The 17,628-nt window shown below is 40.1% G+C and overlaps 1 protein-coding gene across 1 annotated transcript; it reads right to left on the minus strand.

Annotated features, from left to right (window-relative positions):
* Window positions 1–654: 654 nt before the first annotated feature.
* On the minus strand, window positions 655–17,131 carry vwc2l (von Willebrand factor C domain containing 2 like). The gene is made up of 3 exons (XM_054615983.1): window positions 16,745–17,131; window positions 5,979–6,108; window positions 655–806 (listed from the first exon to the last, which is right to left on the minus strand). Exons 1-3 carry the CDS (start codon window positions 17,129–17,131, stop codon window positions 655–657), a joined length of 669 nt encoding a protein of 222 aa, XP_054471958.1.
* Window positions 17,132–17,628: the final 497 nt, after the last annotated feature.

Raw genomic sequence — 17,628 nt, forward strand, 5'->3', positions numbered from 1 at the left:
TAAATAAAATGAACAGTAGCATCATCTAAGTGTTAGAGGTGATTTTCCTGCCATAGCGATCAAAAGTCTTATGAAGACACAAACATTTATGTGTGACGTACATCTTGTAAACAAGCTCTGAGAGTGAAGTGTTGAAACTCGAGCACACCTTTGCAGTGCTTTAAAACAGGTATCGATCCTCGTATGACATAAAAAAAAAAAAAAAAAAACGCTGTTAAGTGTGCTTACAGTTTGTTTTTCCTGCTGTTGGAATATTACAACACCTGCGTGATTTGTGAGTGACAAGCAGTACAACAAGCAGATGACATACGTACAGAAAATCAGCATGAGCAATCCAACATTGCCAATGGTTAGGAAAGTGTTCACGGAGCATAGAAACTTTTTTTTTTTTTTTTTGTGTGTGAGCAACAGCAAGTCAACTTCTGAAAATATATAAGACAATTAAAACTGGAGGGTGGAAACAGCCTTGTGACAAGTCCCGCCTTCTTCTCAGTGGCTAAATTTGTGTTTGTGTGAAGCTTGTGAGAGCATCTCGTCGATGCTACGCTGTCTCAGGTTCCTTAGGAATTGTGCTCCTGCCCTGTCAATCATACAAAATGGTGCAGTAGGCAGGGCCATGCCTGAGCTTTTCCCACCATCCCCTGTGGAGTCTCTCTATGACAACGTCTGGCCGTTGAGGCACTCCCGCCGCAAGCACTGCGCCGGCTTCCACCAGTCTCCGTTGTGGCAGCGGCAGATGGTGCAGTCGTCCACCTTTACTTCAATTCCGGCTGGGATGATCGTTGTTCCAGCAAAGCAATTTGGACCTGCCGCATGGGAAGGGGGGGGAGGAGGGGGACAGACAGGAAAGAAGGAATAAGAACGACAAGAAATGGATGTGGCTCTCCTGAGGGGCTTCTCTTTTTTTTTTGGAGGGGTGGCGGAGTGATGCAGAGAGCTGCAGGGAGTTAGGGGAGTCAGAGCAGACGTACAGATCTTTTCACGGGCATGCACCGATGGGCTTGTTTTTGCAACACTAAAGCGCTTTTGTTAGCCTCCCCTTCTCCCTCGACATGGAGCGCTTTGCATCCTAATGCGCTGCAAGCAGAGAAGCTGCCAGGCGCTGGCTTGGCAGTACAGAGAGGCTGGAGTACAGAGAGAGAGAGAGACAGAGGAAGAGAGAGAGAGAGAGAAAGCTGCTTTGAGAGGCAGTAGGGAGGATGGTGGTAATCACTTCAGTCTGTATGAAAAGGCCACAGAACTCTTTAGCAATTCCTTACATGATTTCTCCTCACACACACACATACACCATGTGCAATAAAGAACTCAGATTCATTTTGACATCTGATTTATCCTGAAAACACTGCAGGATTTCCTTTTTGTTGATCTTCAATTCTAAAATGTGTTTGATTGTGTAGCAGTCAAACACCTCATACCCAGGTATTTGATAATCTCAGCAGATAGAGAGACAGATTAATCCTGGGTACATTTTAGGATATGTATCTCTGCAGGACTGCAATGCATTTATTATTGGTAAATACCACATGGAAATAATTCAATCTGATTTGTTTCTCCCTGCCTCGGGGAGATTTGAGGTGTCGTATATCTCACTCCACTTCTTGAGACAGCACAGCAAGGAGTTGCCAGGAATTCTTCCCAAATTTAATCATCTAGATGAAGCAATCAGCGGCTCAATTGGTGTGACGGTGACTTTGCTCTCAGTATTAAGCTCCGTAAAACCTGCTAGATTCAAGACTCTACGAGTAGCCATAAAAAACTCGTATGTGTCATAACTCTTGAAGACACAGTAGCTTTTACATCTTATTTCCATGGACATCTTAGTGTCCTAGTGAATTTGATTTAGTCCAGGCAAACTTACCATGAGAAATGAAACTCTACGGTAAGTTGACCTGAGGAGCTTTGCTGCACAGGGTACATTTGGGGACACGGGCCAGCTGCATGCAAATCAGTACAGTTACTCAACTTGGGCACAGCATAGGCCTTTTTTTTTTTTGGAAGACATGTTGATATGTCACAGTAGGAAAGGTGTATTAATTAAAATGAATGATGGCTGTATGCCATTTAGCTGCTTTGATTTCAGGGTCCTGGCATTGTGCATGCTGGTTCACTGTCACACTGTCATGGCTTACTGGGACAGGGCTATTGTCTATGTCATTAGTAACATCTGTTCTTTTCCAGCTAGTCAACAAATCTGCTGTGACACTCGTGTTTTTTTATGATAGTGTTGGGGCAACTCAAAGCACACGATAAAGGTCTTCTAAAGGTCGTGGTCTTGGTTAAATATTGAAAGTCGCACTGACTCAAAGCATGATTAAGGCCAAGTTGACTTTTTTGATATTTATGCATGACTTTTACCTAACCTTTAATTAAGTAAAATAATCTATAAAACTCTGAAAATATTCCACTACAAGTACGCCTTGTATTCGAAACCTTACTTTAGTAAAAGTATGTAAGTATATACAGCAAGATTTACTCAAAGCATCAAAAGTCAGAGTACTCATTGTGCAGTTAAATGTTCCCCATCACTGTTTTACCATTATATCTAATATTTTTGGATTACTTTACTGCTGCATTAATGTGTATGTTGCATTCTACTGCTGTAGATGTTTAAGGTTGTGCTCATTTGAAAAAGTTGTTAAAGATGGTTATGCTAATTTAACAATATCATACCATTGGGAAATAAACAGCTATGCATCATACACTATAAGATCATCATATGTTTGTAGCTCCGCTGTCCTGTGAGAACCACCTGTCTCTAAAAAGTCAACTTTTCATGAGCTCAGAAAAACGGACCTGGTGCATTTTCCAGCTAATCTAAGTTGTGTGTTAAGTAGGGGAAATGTCTCCACCCACAAAGGAACACTTCATCCTTCAGTTCATCAGTAGATAAATTAAAATTCAAAATCAACTAATGTGGAGATTGCATGGTTTTCACAGGACAGGTATGTAAATGTGTACCCTGACATGTTACTAGTTTCTACAGCTGTCAAACAAATGTATTGCAGTCGAAATAGAAATCATTCTATTTCAATAGATGAGTCCCATGCTCTTTTTGGACCTGATAAAAGCCCTTTGATCTGAGCTTCGAGGAGACATTGAGAACACTTGCCAAGTCTTAACTCTCATTGATCTGCCTCTGGACAGCTGGCACAGGTTACAGAACAAACTCAATAGAGGTTGATGAGGGAAGAGGATGACTGGTTCTGGCCGCCAAGTGTGATTGTTTATTGCCAGATAGACTTAGAGACACAAGGACACAGTTTCAGCTACCTGTCACCATCCGAAGGGCACACTGTCACCCATCCGAGCTTGTGATCAATTCATGGCCAATAAAATTTAGGGAAGTCAGGAAATGTTTGTCCTGTGTCAAAAGTTTCCTAGTACATCATAATTTCCCTGACTGCACCTTAAGGGGTGGATGCATATTGGGGCTCATTACGGTCTATTTGGCTCAAATATGATTATAGCTCTTGTCTAAAGTTAAGAAATGCTTCCATACAAACTCACCTGCCAAAAACCTTCAATTCACCAAAATGTATAATTACATGTATCTCTTGATATATTTGCTTATGTAGTTCATGATAAAGAGAAGAGCTGAATCCAACCAGACTCAATGAACGTGGATCTCAGAGATAAGCACCCCACTGGCTAACTATTCCATTGTGCTGCCTCCTGCTCTCTGTTGCTGTTTTCAGGGTCTCCAAGAGGCAGACGTTTAAAATAATACCCATCTTAATAATGGAATAATAGGCAGCCAGGAGACAAAAAGACCTCCGCACACCAAGGTTGTAACATGAATTCATAACACTTCTGCGCTTGGTAAATGAGACACCCCTCGTCACTTCTGATTGGTTTTGAAATTTTAAACAAGCCAAAAAAGCTTTTCTTTAACCGTCTCAGAATGAGTGGGTTCAGCAAGATATTTCACCTGTGCTGGAACAGTTCTGATGCAGTGTGGGGAAACCATTTCAGAACTTCATACGCAGCAGTTTTTGTCTGCAGATGCAAAACCCCCTTCAAGCTCACATCCCTTCCATTCTGCTTGCATTGCTGTAGGATGCCTTGTTAGAGGCTGGGTTGGTAATCTCCTCCAAAATCATTTTTGTTACATTTGTTAAAAATCGTATTACATCCATACAGCAATGAATAAATCAAATACTCTGAAAAATGACTGTAATAAGTCCGTCTAAACATTTCATGCGACATGAATTTATTGATTGAACGGCCGACCTGTGAGCAATCATTGCACTGGAATCTTTCATAAGCTGCTGGCGAGACAGCTATGAATACTAACAATAACTATGTTCGTTGTTTTCTTTCATAATGACTGTCTTTTGATGGAGGCCTGAGGGGACGAGCCATCAGTGTTGACTACTGCTGGCCTTATTTCTCACTAGATTTAGTAAGTTTAAGAGCTAGTGCTGCTAAATTGCTGGATTTTTTTTTTCTTCTTTTTTTTTTTTTTAAGCATACTCTTGCTCATTTCTCAACATTACCAACCCTAGCTTTAAATGGGAAAACCTTTCAACTAAATCAGACTAAATCACCACACCAAGTGGTTCATAGTTTGGTGTGGTGATTGTGGGGTTAAGCATACACCACAATCACCCAACCAAACTATGAACTGTTGCCATTTATGTCTGTGTTTTATAATTGTTTCTCCCTTGTGAGACAACACTTTGACATTTTGAAAGGGTTGCACTTATTTCACATAATGATTTGAGACCAAACACTTGCAGCAGGTGAAGTAAATGATTTTCTATGACTGCCTTCCACTTGATTGCATGTCAAGCCGGAGCACATAAGTAGATGTCTTTGTTTCACAGCCCCCCTGTCCTTTGGCCACAAAAATGAGAGCTAAACAGCATTCTTCATTGTCCTCTCCCCACAGCCCTCAGCTCCCATAGAGATTTAACTGGCTGCCAGAGCCTGACCACGCACCCTAGGGGAGCCTGGAAACGGCAGGCCTACCCTGAAATGCCAAGTGTGTCACTGTGTCCTGTCAGCCTGGATTAGCTCTCTTCTAGCAGCTACTGCAGCCTTGTTAGTGTTTGTGTATGTGTGTGTATGTGTTTCCAAAGAAAAGAAAGAAAGCAAGCAAGAGGGCTGAAGAAGAAATGAGAGAGAGGGTGAAAAAAAAATGTGGCTACTTGTTGTGAAATAACCACTTAGCATCCGCCTCAAACTAAGTTCCTCTTATCACATTTATAGGTCAACCGTTGCTTGAAAGAAAAAGAAAAAAATATTAAAATATAAAATATTTATTTTGGCGTCTTTCAACATAATACAAAGACTAAATTAAATAACATAGCATATATAAGTCATGAGAGTGCATCTTTAATTGTTCATTTGAGTTCAGTAAAACTTTTTTTGACAAGTATTTCAGCTCTCATATGATCAGAAGCTTACATTTGAGAAGAATGATAACAAAGAGAATGCAACATTTTGTTGTGACTGCATTTAATATTACCCACAGGCACTCTTTGCTGTTGAGCATTCCAGCCAGGATCACATCGCAGACAAACAGTTACTGTACTTTGGTCATAAAGCTCCATCTGTCCCTCAGGATTGGTGCTGGCAAAGTGAAATCTCCCACCTTGCCTTGTAAATAGCCAATGAACCATTGGAATCCTAAAATTCTAATTTAGGGATTGGCTGTGTGTGACAAAGGCGTCAGGTCACTGGGAGATAAAAGGCTCTCCGAGGACCCATTAGTCCCTCCTACCATGCCTTTAATCAATGGGCTAATGTTTACTCTGCTTAGTGTGTCATTTATAATTAAAACTAGTACTGCTCATTAGTGTCCAACGGGCCCAAGGTAATAATTTTAATTTATAAAACATCCATTACATCCTCATCCTCTAAAGGCGTGGCCATCAAATGGCGATACCACAGATAAACTTGCCGTCATCGGTTTAATGAAAATTGAATGACTTCTGAGGGGTGTGCGTTGTATTCCAGAGGAGACGAGTGTTTACCGTTTTTACAGATGGGGCAGCATTGCTCTGGCTCGTACACAGGGTTGACACACTCTGGGACGGCGCAGTCAGACACCACACAGTGTACCTCATTATTTGGTTCGCAGCGGCACCATTCACAGGGTGACGGCTGTGGGCAGAGGGGGAGGGAAGACAAAATCTGGGTTAGATGATTCAGTAGGTTTCACCTTTATCAGTTTGTGTGCTGTACATGATTACTAGTGGTCAGTAGAATTAACAGCTCCTGTGGTGATATTTCCCAATTAAAAATATCCCCCTTTTATGCATCTCATCTTTATTCTAAACAAAGAAAAGTTAATAAATGATTCACCAAGCCAGTTTTATTAGGCTTCTTGTATCTTAACAAACAGAGCCTGTAGCTGACTTTGAATAAAATCACCAGAAATAACTAACAAGAGAGTCTACAAAGTAGTGTTGATGATATTCAGTATTTTGGTGCATTCTGCTGCGGCCTGCCTCAGGAAACGGTTCAGAGGCTTATCTCTCCACCTCTGCAACATGTAAATCAGAGCTATGCAGCTCTCTGTGCTGCTGCCGCTCACTTGACTCTATCTTTACAAAGTCTCCTGACCGGAAAATGAACTGTAATGCAATTACATGGAGTGGAAAAATACAAACTGTTTTCCAAATAACGAAAGGTCAACTCTTCATCATATTACATTTTCCCTCTGCTCATCAAACAGTCTTCCGAGGGCATCTCTGCTCTCCGTCTGCTCTATCAGCAACTCAGCACTCTGTACTAAGCTAAGAGGGTACATATGTTTCATATTTGATAACCCCTTTTGCAGCTCACATTTGATAAAATATGGGATTTTTGTGGAGAGCAGCAACTGAAACCAAACAAACAGGGTCTGATAAGTCATAATAAAGTAGTTCAGTTATCAGTCTGAAGTCCACAAGTTGCCAAAACTGTTGCAGTCAATTTTTAAATGCATATCAATTTATGTTTGTAAGGTTTTTGTACGGATCATACAAACAAGGTATATCATGTTAATTAGTGAGCTGGTTAACTGGTGGGACAGAGCCATAGCTGTTTCCCCTTGTTTCCAATCTTTATGCTAAGCTAGGCTAGCTAGTTGCTGGCTCCAGCTACATATTTAGTGACAAGAGATTGGTATCATACATCCAGTCTTTCTGTCGGCAGTAAAGCGACTAGGCCGTTATGTTTTCATTTTTATTATTCCTTTGTTATGCTGTGGAATAATGAGTTTTCTTTGTCATTATGCCATCACCTATCCCAAACTGCATCAGTTCCAGACCGTTTCCAGACAGCCACATTTCCACCAACTTCAAATGAATTGCAAAAACAACAACAACAACAACAGTTCCGCAGTTCAGTTTTGTGTAAAGAAGTGAAGAAATGAGAGGGCTTTGATAATACCGGATGCTTTAATGTGACTTTTATCAGCCAGTCTTGCCAGGATGCATTAGGTTGCATCAAGTGGGATGTGGGCAGGCTTATATTTTAAGTTGAATTAATGGCAGTCTGGATACACTGCAGTCCCAAGTTGAATATGAGCAACATCTAAAGATGGAAGGGTGGGGTAGAAAATGTATAAAACTGTCTCAACTTTAACAGCTAAACTTCCTGATATTTCAGACAACCCACCAGTGGGATTAAATGTTAGATATGATGTTTACTTAGGGCAAGAAAACAGTAAAAACAGTCTGACTCATTCAAAGGGAATTAATGAGTGCAGTAACAGCGCCTGCATTTATGTGTGGAAATGTCTGTTGCTTGTTAGTGTCCTGGTGTAAAAAAACATTGTTCCGTTTCTCTGCTTTAAATTATTCACATTTTTAGTGATGTTAATGATGATAGATTTCATCTGCTCATTCATTATGCCTGTTGTATATTTTAGAGCTTTCACTCCCTGACGTTCAACGTGCCTTTCCTTTTCTAGTGTAGCTGCAAGGAAATAATGAAAGCTTTTAAGAAACACACACAGAGGTGGGACCTGAACATCTATAACTCGACTCTCCTTATAAGAAATTCCTTTCAGAAATTCCTCTCATATTTTACCCACACAGGAAGCAGTGCGCTCACGTAAATAAAAACCACAAAATATTTATCTTCAGCAGAGTTAAACATCCTTACAGCTATCTTGAGCGCTCATACAGAAAGGTACCAATTACACAGCAAGGCCTTGTCTCATACATATGGAAGATGGTCCACATTTTGCCAACCTGACAGACTAAATCTGTAGGGGCTGGGAAGGTGGGACACAGGGTCAGCAGTCAGCAGTGGGGCATATGCTGTGTCTGACACATGCAATCTTGATTCAACATGTCATGGCTGCATTTCAGGTTTCTGATTCTGCTTATGTTTCTGCAACAGGAATTGAATATATAAAGCTCACTTAGCTTTGTCGTCAATGAGCCTTCTGGGTTTTGTGAAGATGAGAAACCTTAACCTTGGGCAACATATAAAATCAGTTACACCTTACCTTAAGTCAGTCAAGATTATGCTAGGTAGTAATAAATATGTCTCGTTGGGGAATTGAAGCAACGGCAATTAGCGCTAATGAGCTTTATCCTGAGTTTCTACAAGTCTTTAAATGGAGGTTCAATCCCACTTTGTTTTTTACGTGCACACTAATATTCCTTTTGGAATTTTGTAGAGTCCTGGTAGTATGTAAACATGCTTTCCTAGTTTCAAAAAGTGCATTAATTATGTAGTTATTAGTCAATGAAACAGACATGGGATGGATTCTAAGATTGTCCCAAAGTCTGGCCATGAGGAGGAGACTCACATCCTTATTGTGGAGGGCCTCTGTACTGATCCAATGTTACTTTATTTCCACCCCATATAAAAAATGCAAAAAGAAGGGTATCTGTAGGAACAACCTGGTCACGTCTGGCCGATGTATCTGAAACACTTTCTGAACAGAAAGTGAGCTCCTGAGAAGAAACTCCAACGTAGAGGATAAACTGTATTGTTGCTCTCGTCCCTTAATACTGCTGATACGATTGGGAAACTAAAACCAGAATGCAGCAGAGTCTTTGCAGCCAGAAACAAAAATGGGATCTTAAATGCTGAAAGAGCATTTTTGTGTGTACAGAAATAAGAGAGGCTGGATGTGGAGGAGTCAGACAGTCCTATACTGATGCAGACATTCAGAAACCTGGATTTTGTTAAAATAACAAAAGGATATGAATAACCAGGTTAATATCATATCCAGTACATGATCATTGTCAGGATAAAACTTAAAGCCAGGATACTAGTGTCCATGGAAACATGACCTTCATAATAAAAGCGCCATGAACAGGATCAACACAGACGCATGCATCTAATAGCTATTACTTCTTTTGGGAATAAAAGCAACACACTGACAACACAACATTCCTCTCCTTGACAGAGGCTCTACTGAGCAGTGGATGGTCGATTAAACATTAGTTTGAAGTATCTGATTATTGGTAAAAGCACAGCACAATCATGAATTCACTCTAGGGCAGAGACAATTAGTTAAGTGGATGGTAAGGGTCGAGCTTACACCAATTCTGATAAATATTTGATCAGCTGCCAAACATACAGCAAGGGAATTTCTCTAAAACACATCAATGGACACAATTAGACATAGTTTCACTGGAGTCTGCATCCGGCACAGAGACAGTTTCCCTTTTCCCCCATAAGGCATATTACTATCTTTAGAGGATAGAGAAGAAGACGATTAGACAGTCATCCTTAAAGTACATGGAGGGATGCATGACTAAGTCCGCTAAACCTTTTATTTGTTTTGCCTAGTCCAAATGCACATCTGGAATAGTGGCTGCTGGAAAATTGTTGGGATGAATTGGAATTAAACTCAACATAAGAATTAACATATATTATTCATGTGGTTTGAGGCGATGCAATCAATATTTTTGAAAATGAATGTGATCCCGAAACAACAAAACAAAGACTTTAATTCATTGTTTACAGTTCAGATTCATTTTTATTATTTTAAGTCTGAAAATAAATGGGCAGCTGGCTTCTTGATGTACTGATTACTTTATGCAAGAATGGCCAACAAAACTAGCATAGTGAGGCATATTTCAATATTTCTGATTCATTTTTGTTACATTTACTGTGAGGCAGCACAATCCATGCAATAAAGAAGCACTATTCTTTTATAAATACAATAAACTTTAGTGATACATTGAAATGCTACATTTAGATCTTTAGGTCATTTTGTATTAGGTGAATAAAGTGTAACTGTTAGTGTTACAAATGTTATCAGTGTTCTGCTACAAGAGTTGATCCTGACAGTGGTGGGAGAAGTACTCAGATATTTTACTTAATATATACTTAAGTATACAGTAAAAGTAGCAATATCACAATGAAAAAGACACTGTTACAAGTAAAAGTCTGCTGTACAGATTCAGATAATACACATGTATTAGCAGCAAATTGTATTGTATCAAAAGTACTCATGTTGTGAAATTGCTTTATACAAAGTGTAACGTTTATTATGTCATTAGAATAGATCCGTTACCGTCTATGCATCATCTGAATGTAAAGGTAGAGCTAACTTTAACAGCAAAATGCATATTTTATAAACTGATCATATGTTTTTCGTATAAAATCTTAATGTGAAAGTAAGTTGTTAGTTAGTTGTAGTTGAGATAAATGTAGTGGAGTAAAACGTACAATACTGAAATGAGGTGAAGCAGATGTGTAAACCATAGCATTGAATGAAAATAAATACATGAGTAAAGTAGGCCTACAATGAAATTTGTACTTAAGTACTTGAGTGAATGGAGTTATATTCCACCACTGGATCCAGACAAGTGCACAGTGTTTTGGACGCAGTAGTGCATTTTGAAGATTAACTGTTGCTGAGCTGCATGTCGGTAAAGACAACTGTCTGTTTTTAAAAAGTGAGGGTCAGTAGTGTTTATTCACTACAATACAATTATCTTAAAAAAGAAATAATTTTTAACAAGTATATTAAAAAATTTGAAAAAGAAAACTGCTCCATCTCCCTATGACACATTTCAGATTCCTTCAATGTATTCAGCTGTGCCTGGTGCTTTCAGAACGTCCTTTTGTGTTTGGTCTACCGTGAAGAGGATCAGTCATGCCTTAGCTCAGACTCACAAAAGAAAATGGAGCACCAACACTGAACTAAGACGTGCTGCCAGATGTTTCGGTGAAGAAAAGTCCCCTGTTGTCCCTGTCTTATTGGCTGGGTATTAGAGGGAATCAGCTGTCATGCTTTTCATACCCACTCTGAGACAAATGGAGACGGGACGGGGAAGCAATGAATAGTTAAAGAACCTTCAGCGAGGTAAATGGTAAGGTAAACTATTTTGAAGCTGGACAGCAGGGTCACAGGAATCTCACCCATGCGGTGAATAGGAGTGACAGGAAGGGGTTGACAGTCAAACTGCAAGCTGCTGTTGTCCAAGTCAAAATAAACATTTCACCAGTGGTCAGGGAATATGGAGAGAAAGGGAGATGGATGCTTAAATCACCTTTAAGACTTGAACAGGGACACGTTAAGTGCAAGGAAGTTCAAACAAGAAAAAAAAACTTTTTTAAAAATTCTTTGCAGCCTAATTGTTTTCACTCAATAATTTCTCCTAATTAGGGCCCTAGTTGCCTCTGGCAAATTGATTCAGAAAACCTATTTGGGCAATCAGTTTTACAGCTTTTATGGCTGCTTTGTCTCATAGGTGTCAGTGCTGAAAAGCAGAGTCACTAATTACTGTTGTGTGTGATGTGTAGGCAGCTCTGTGTGTGTTTGTATGCAGGCTTTTTGTTGTGATTGTCTGCACGTGCTTTCACAGCACGTTTCAGTAATTACGATACACCGAGTTCTGCAAAGACTTTTGTAGTATTGAGAGAACAATTAAATGTCACGAGAAACAGACGAATCACAAAATGAAAATGAAATTGCCTCAACATTTAAGCCCCACTCAGTAGCAGACCTCAACTACGCTGCACTGGATAGATTAGTACCTGTCTCATGGGGATTTAAGGAAAGGTGAGTAGACACAAAGTATAACGTCTGCAAGTTTTAACAGTGATATTACTTACAAATTGATCAATTAACATTACTTGCCTCTAAATGAGAAATCATTCAGGATGGTCTGATGATTTCTCATTTAGAGGCAGGTAATGTTTTAATCTGTTGATCTACTGTGCGCACCTTTGTCATGTTGGAGCCCTCCCCCCTTTTTTAACTCTGCATCCCTTCACTAGGGGGATCGCAGGAAGCACGGACGGGATTGTTCACATTTGAGTTCACATCCCAGCCCTAGCCTGACGATCTGGGATCTGAACTCACCCTATATCTCCCGGTTCTTGATTGCAGCTGCGCTGGGGCCAGAGGGACGCCGGCAGCCATGCTGGGCGGACTGGTCCCTTCCTCATCTGATGGGGAACCCTGTAGGTGAAACACCTACTAAGGTTGAGTGGCATGACTCTCTCACAGGGCAACATAGCAAAAAAGTTGAAAATACACCCACTCGTAGTAAATCTAAACCTATAAAAAAAATATCAGCAAACTATTTGTTATTTAAAGATATAGTAAAGTTATGGCATTCTGAGCAGAAAATGAAATCACACTCCGTCCGTGTGTTGTAATCAGAGTGTGTCTGGGCTTTGATTATGTAGCCGGGTCGTACTGTAGACTTAATTGTCAGGTTGCTGATGCATGAGTTATACCAGCATTCGATTCAACAAATGACAGGCTGACATTGCACTGCAGTCAGCTACTTTGTGTTGAATGAATGCCCAATACCACTTGCATGACAATGACTGCATGCTCTTCTTGCATGGGACTTAATGACCGACATATTGCATGATGGGATTTCCAGCATAATGGATAAGAAAATTTAAAGTTTTGGATGATGCTAATTTATGTGTTCCTCAATTCTACATCCCAGAAGCTCCAAACTGACGGTCTGTGCCGTGTCTTTGTGTTTCTCCTCCATTATCTACTGAATATAAATGCAAACCTCTGCACAATGTTACACGAGCACAGCAAAAGGAAATGCCAATGAGGCCCACACCAAAAGGTTAACCTGTCGGCATCTCTAAACAGGGGCCCGCATATCAGTTACTGACGGCCTTTGATTTCCTTGATCACTGCAGGGTTCCGAAGCTTTCATGTACTCACTAAGGAGACCCGACCCTCACACAGGATGTGAACTAAGATTTTTGAGTTACTTGTGTGGTCTTTGATCGGAGAGGCGGATCTGCTCAGATTTCCTCTCTCCTTCATTTTGTTACGTAATTATCACTGAAATGGTCAATACGAACAAAATAATACATTTTTTCTCCTTCAAGTACAAAGAATGTCTTTCCTCTCTTGGTCCTCCAGTCAAGGTTAGCATGCGGGTGAGCTGCACTATTGATGGACTTGATCTCACATCAAACTGCGAGGATTATGCACTCACAGTGGCCCTGACAAAATCTGTGGGTTTGCATCCCAATGCAGGACTGAGTTGATGCTGTCTGATGTGCAAACACACCACTCAGTTCAGATTAAGAACATTTGTATGGGCAGATCCCACTCACCCCTTATTAACAGCAACACAGTGTGTCACTGTCATGCTGATGTGCCAATGCATAATGTATATGGCAGCATCTAACAATTATTTTCACTGTCAATGAAATGATTATTCTATTTGATTAATAACCAAAATAATTAATTGAATACACCACCACCACTACTACTACTACACCTAATGATAATAAGAATAATGTAAAACACAGACAAGCAGATATTGCAATAGCATATCTTAATTGTTTCTAATCCATGTTTAGGATTAAGGCAAACAAATCCTGGCTAATTCATTCAGCTGAAGGTACTAAAGACAGATACATGAAAAGCAACACTAACGGTTTTGTATTAATACAGGTAAACTGTTGCAGAATGATTAATAATGATGCTTGTCTACATTGAATTTGGCTTAACTCACTGTGTCCCCCCCCCCCCCAGCCTGCCTTGTCTCAGTGACAAGACAGCTAATATTCACAGGTGTGACATGTGCCAACATCTCCCAGCAGAGGTTTCTTTGCTTCACCTTGAAGTTATTATGTAAACTGAAACAAACATACTACAGATGACAACAAGTAAACAGTGATGAGGTTTTCAATAAAAGCGGTTGGTGTAAATGCCCACTTGCTGCGAATGATGTTTATATGCAACTCTTCTGCACAAGTGATTTAAGTTTGTAATCAGGTTTGCCTTCAACACAGGCAGCACAGGTTCATGTTCCTCTGATATATTATTAGTAGTAGTAGGCCTTTATATTTTATTATTTAACCATAACCATTATCTTTCCCTAACTTTTAAGCTGCACTAATCAATATTTATATAATAACAATGATGGCTCAAATGACTATGTGTACTGTGAAAGAGTATGCCTCAAGTGACACAATGATCACAGACTCTGCTGGTCCTTTCAACTCCACGTAAAATTTTGGGGAATATGTATCTTCAGCTAATGGTTTTGGTTTTAAGGATGAACTTAGTGGAGCATTTAGCAGCTAAAGAGCCAAATATTCCCCCAGGGGTTGGTAGAGACCAAAATCAGAGCCAAAAGAGACTTATTCATTTGGTGGCTAGATATATGAATGCTAATGTAGCTTTGTTTGCTAACACATTCACCACAACGACTTTACAAGGAGATAATATGTTGAGTCAACATCTTGCTCCGCTGCCTCAAAAGTTCCCAATAAATGAGAAGCACTTAATACTGCTTATGTTTTAGTTAGAATACCTTAAACATAGCACAATGAGCTGCTACTCATGTATATTTTGTAACTGTGTCCAATAGTACAATGATGGCTTTGAATGTCTCGCAGATATGATCAACATCATTGTTATGTCCTATAGTTAGAGGAAATATTAGATTTTTTTCTTTCAAAGCATTTTTAAGCATGTTAAAGCTAAATAGCTGAACTACTTTCAGTCTTATAAGTTTTTATGCTCTCACAAGACAGACGAAGGCTTAGATGAGGTAACAATCTCAGACTTGTTGTTGTTTTAATTTGTACCCAACAACAACAACAACAACAACAACAACAACAAGTAATTGATGGAATGTTAAAAAATATTGTAGACATGTATGAATTGTATTGGGTGTTACATTGTATATGTTCATTTGTTTTATTCATTTATTTGGATTTGCACATTGTTTGATCTCTGGTATCTCTATAGTGTTTAGCAAAGCTGTTGAACATTGCTAATCTTCCACAGACAAAGCTAGTTGATGTGGACAATGCTTTTAATAGCTTGGTTTCAAGTATTCATTTAGTTCTGGAGTGTCTCTCATTTTCGAGCTGGCTGCATGAAATAGATGATTGAAAAGTGACTGATAATGATGTTTGTGAAAAACACTGTCCACAGAAATGAGTTTCTGGATAAAGTCTGTGGTAAGAAATCCTTTTTTTTTAATCAAGAGGATATTGGCCATGCCATCTTTCTACCAGGTGTTCTTCCTCTAACATTATGTCATGAAATGTAGAACCAGAAAAAGATAAAAATCTGTTAGATAAGAAAACAGCCTTCAATGTAACTTCAGTCCTGAATATATTTAATACAAACTACTAAAAGTAGATTTGGCTGACACAACTACAACAGACTTACTAACCTTAACTCGTTACTTATATTTGCACAGACATGAACAAATGCCTTGCTTAAGGACAGAGTTAAACCGTTGTTTGGGCAGCATTGCGTCATATCATATTTCAATCAATTGTGATGCATATGAGTGAGGAGGTTTCAGCAGGGGCAGCAACAATTTAAACACAGACCTTAGTTGTCATGCCAATAATGTTATCTCTAATCAGGCAGAACTGTCATGCTCAAAAACAACAGATGCGACACTGGTCTATAAACTTTGCTTCCTTCGCAGGAGACACATGGAAACTGAATCTGCTAGCAATGACCCAGTATCCCAAAATATAAGCATCAATTACATTAAATTATAGCATCTGTCAGTTAAGTAATGCTGGGTGAATGTTCAGTTGATGGTGCAGGGAGGGAGGGATGACATCACCCTGGGAGGCAGCCACCTTGGCCAATAAACACATTTTCATGATTCTTTTACCGTCTGCCAGGCAGTATACTCACACTAAGCCTCACTAACCCAAACCTAACAACCCCGCACCACAGGGTCATTGCTGCCATTCAGCTGTATGTTGTCATGTTTCAACATTAAATATCATCGAAGTCTATTTCTGTCAACAATTTGCAAGACCAAAGGTGTTTGGTAAACTGCATGAGACATAGTGGCTGCTACCACAATGACACCACCATGACATCAGATTTTGTTTCATGTTTGAATTAATTGAAAGTAATTAATTGAACATGTAAGGCTAGTGTTCATGTAATTGTGTATGACATACATCAACCCAGACATACGGCCATGTAAGTAAGATGGTTGCTTCAGAGGCATCCAGACTTTGACGGTGACTGAATCAACCTGGCAAGATGGAACCAACTCATGAGCATCAGTTGGGCACTATAGCCCTTAAATAAGTTCAAATGTGATCTTACTAACTATTTTATCATTTTACTGAAAAACAAAGATTAATAAATACAATGCTATTAAAAGGTTGGAAACAGTAGCCAATACAAAGAATGCTCTTTCTGCTGTAGCCTATGAGAGGGGAGCAAATTGGAAATGTTGATGGCAACTTTAGTAAAGTGCTAGGATTGTGCCATGTTTTTGTAGGTTGGTGACTCTGAAACAACTGTTTCAGTGCTTCAAACGACCCAGGTTGGATCTCAGAACTCAGATCTTACCTTGAATTCTTCCAGTATTTTGTACGTTTTCCCCCGGTACTCGCAGAAGTTTTTCACCTCCTTGCACTCGGGGCAGCATCCATTGTGCTCCACTTTTGTGCACTTGGGGTGCAGTTTGGGGCACTCGGGCTGGTCGCACACGGGCCCGTCCTCCGTGCACATGCACGGACAGTTCGAGTGTCCCGGGTAGAAGCGCTCCCCCAGTTTGTAGACGAATCCGCTGTCATCCACGCACCCTTTCCCCCGGTAGTCATCGAAGACGATGTTGTCACTGGCGGTCCGCTCCGCCTCGTCCGCGGTGTAATCCTCGGGGTTACCGACCGAGGCCGGAGACACTGCGCCCAGGGCCAGCAGGAGGACGAAGGCGGCCGAGAGGAGAGGGCCCATCCTTCGCCGCGACATCGATATCCACGTTCAACAAAATAGTGTGGATGTCATCCCTAGGCTCCTGGTATCCTCTCCAGATCCGTCCTGCGCTTCATTACTACCATCATCATCACCACCATCATCACTTGAGGAAATAGGCTGCAGTGGAAGAAAATAACAGATGATATGATGGGTGATGATTCCACTGCTATTGTTTTGCACATCCTCTTGAACCAGTGAACGTAATATTTCAAATAGCCTACACTTCATTTTCACTCAGAAGCAACTGTACATGTTTTCACTGCTGCAAACAGCCATTGTACGGATCATTCAAGTTCCTCTCTCTCTCTCTCTCTCTCTCTCTCTCTCTCTCTCTCTCTCTCTCTCCTCCTTTCTCTCTCTCTCTGTCTGTCTTTATTATTTTTCAATTCGTGCAAAATCTCAGCAATGGGTGAACGTCCAACTATAGATGAAAAGGTTACTACTGCCACTATCTGAATTGGGTTGAGTGTTCTTCT

The sequence above is a fragment of the Anoplopoma fimbria genome, chromosome 16 (assembly GCF_027596085.1).
Source record: "Anoplopoma fimbria isolate UVic2021 breed Golden Eagle Sablefish chromosome 16, Afim_UVic_2022, whole genome shotgun sequence".
NCBI classification, from domain to species: domain Eukaryota; kingdom Metazoa; phylum Chordata; class Actinopteri; order Perciformes; family Anoplopomatidae; genus Anoplopoma; species Anoplopoma fimbria.

Bases quoted from the DNA above. Each gene is read 5' to 3' on its own strand.
- vwc2l (XM_054615983.1), bottom strand. From the start codon at position 17,131: ATGGGCCCTCTCCTCTCGGCCGCCTTCGTCCTCCTGCTGGCCCTGGGC. The intron at 6,109-16,744 runs GTAAGATCTGAG...CTCTGCCCACAG, and splicing joins AAATACTGGAAGAATTCAAG to CCGTCACCCTGTGAATGGTG. The intron at 807-5,978 runs GTAAACACTCGT...CCCATGCGGCAG, and splicing joins CTGCCCCATCTGTAAAAACG to GTCCAAATTGCTTTGCTGGA.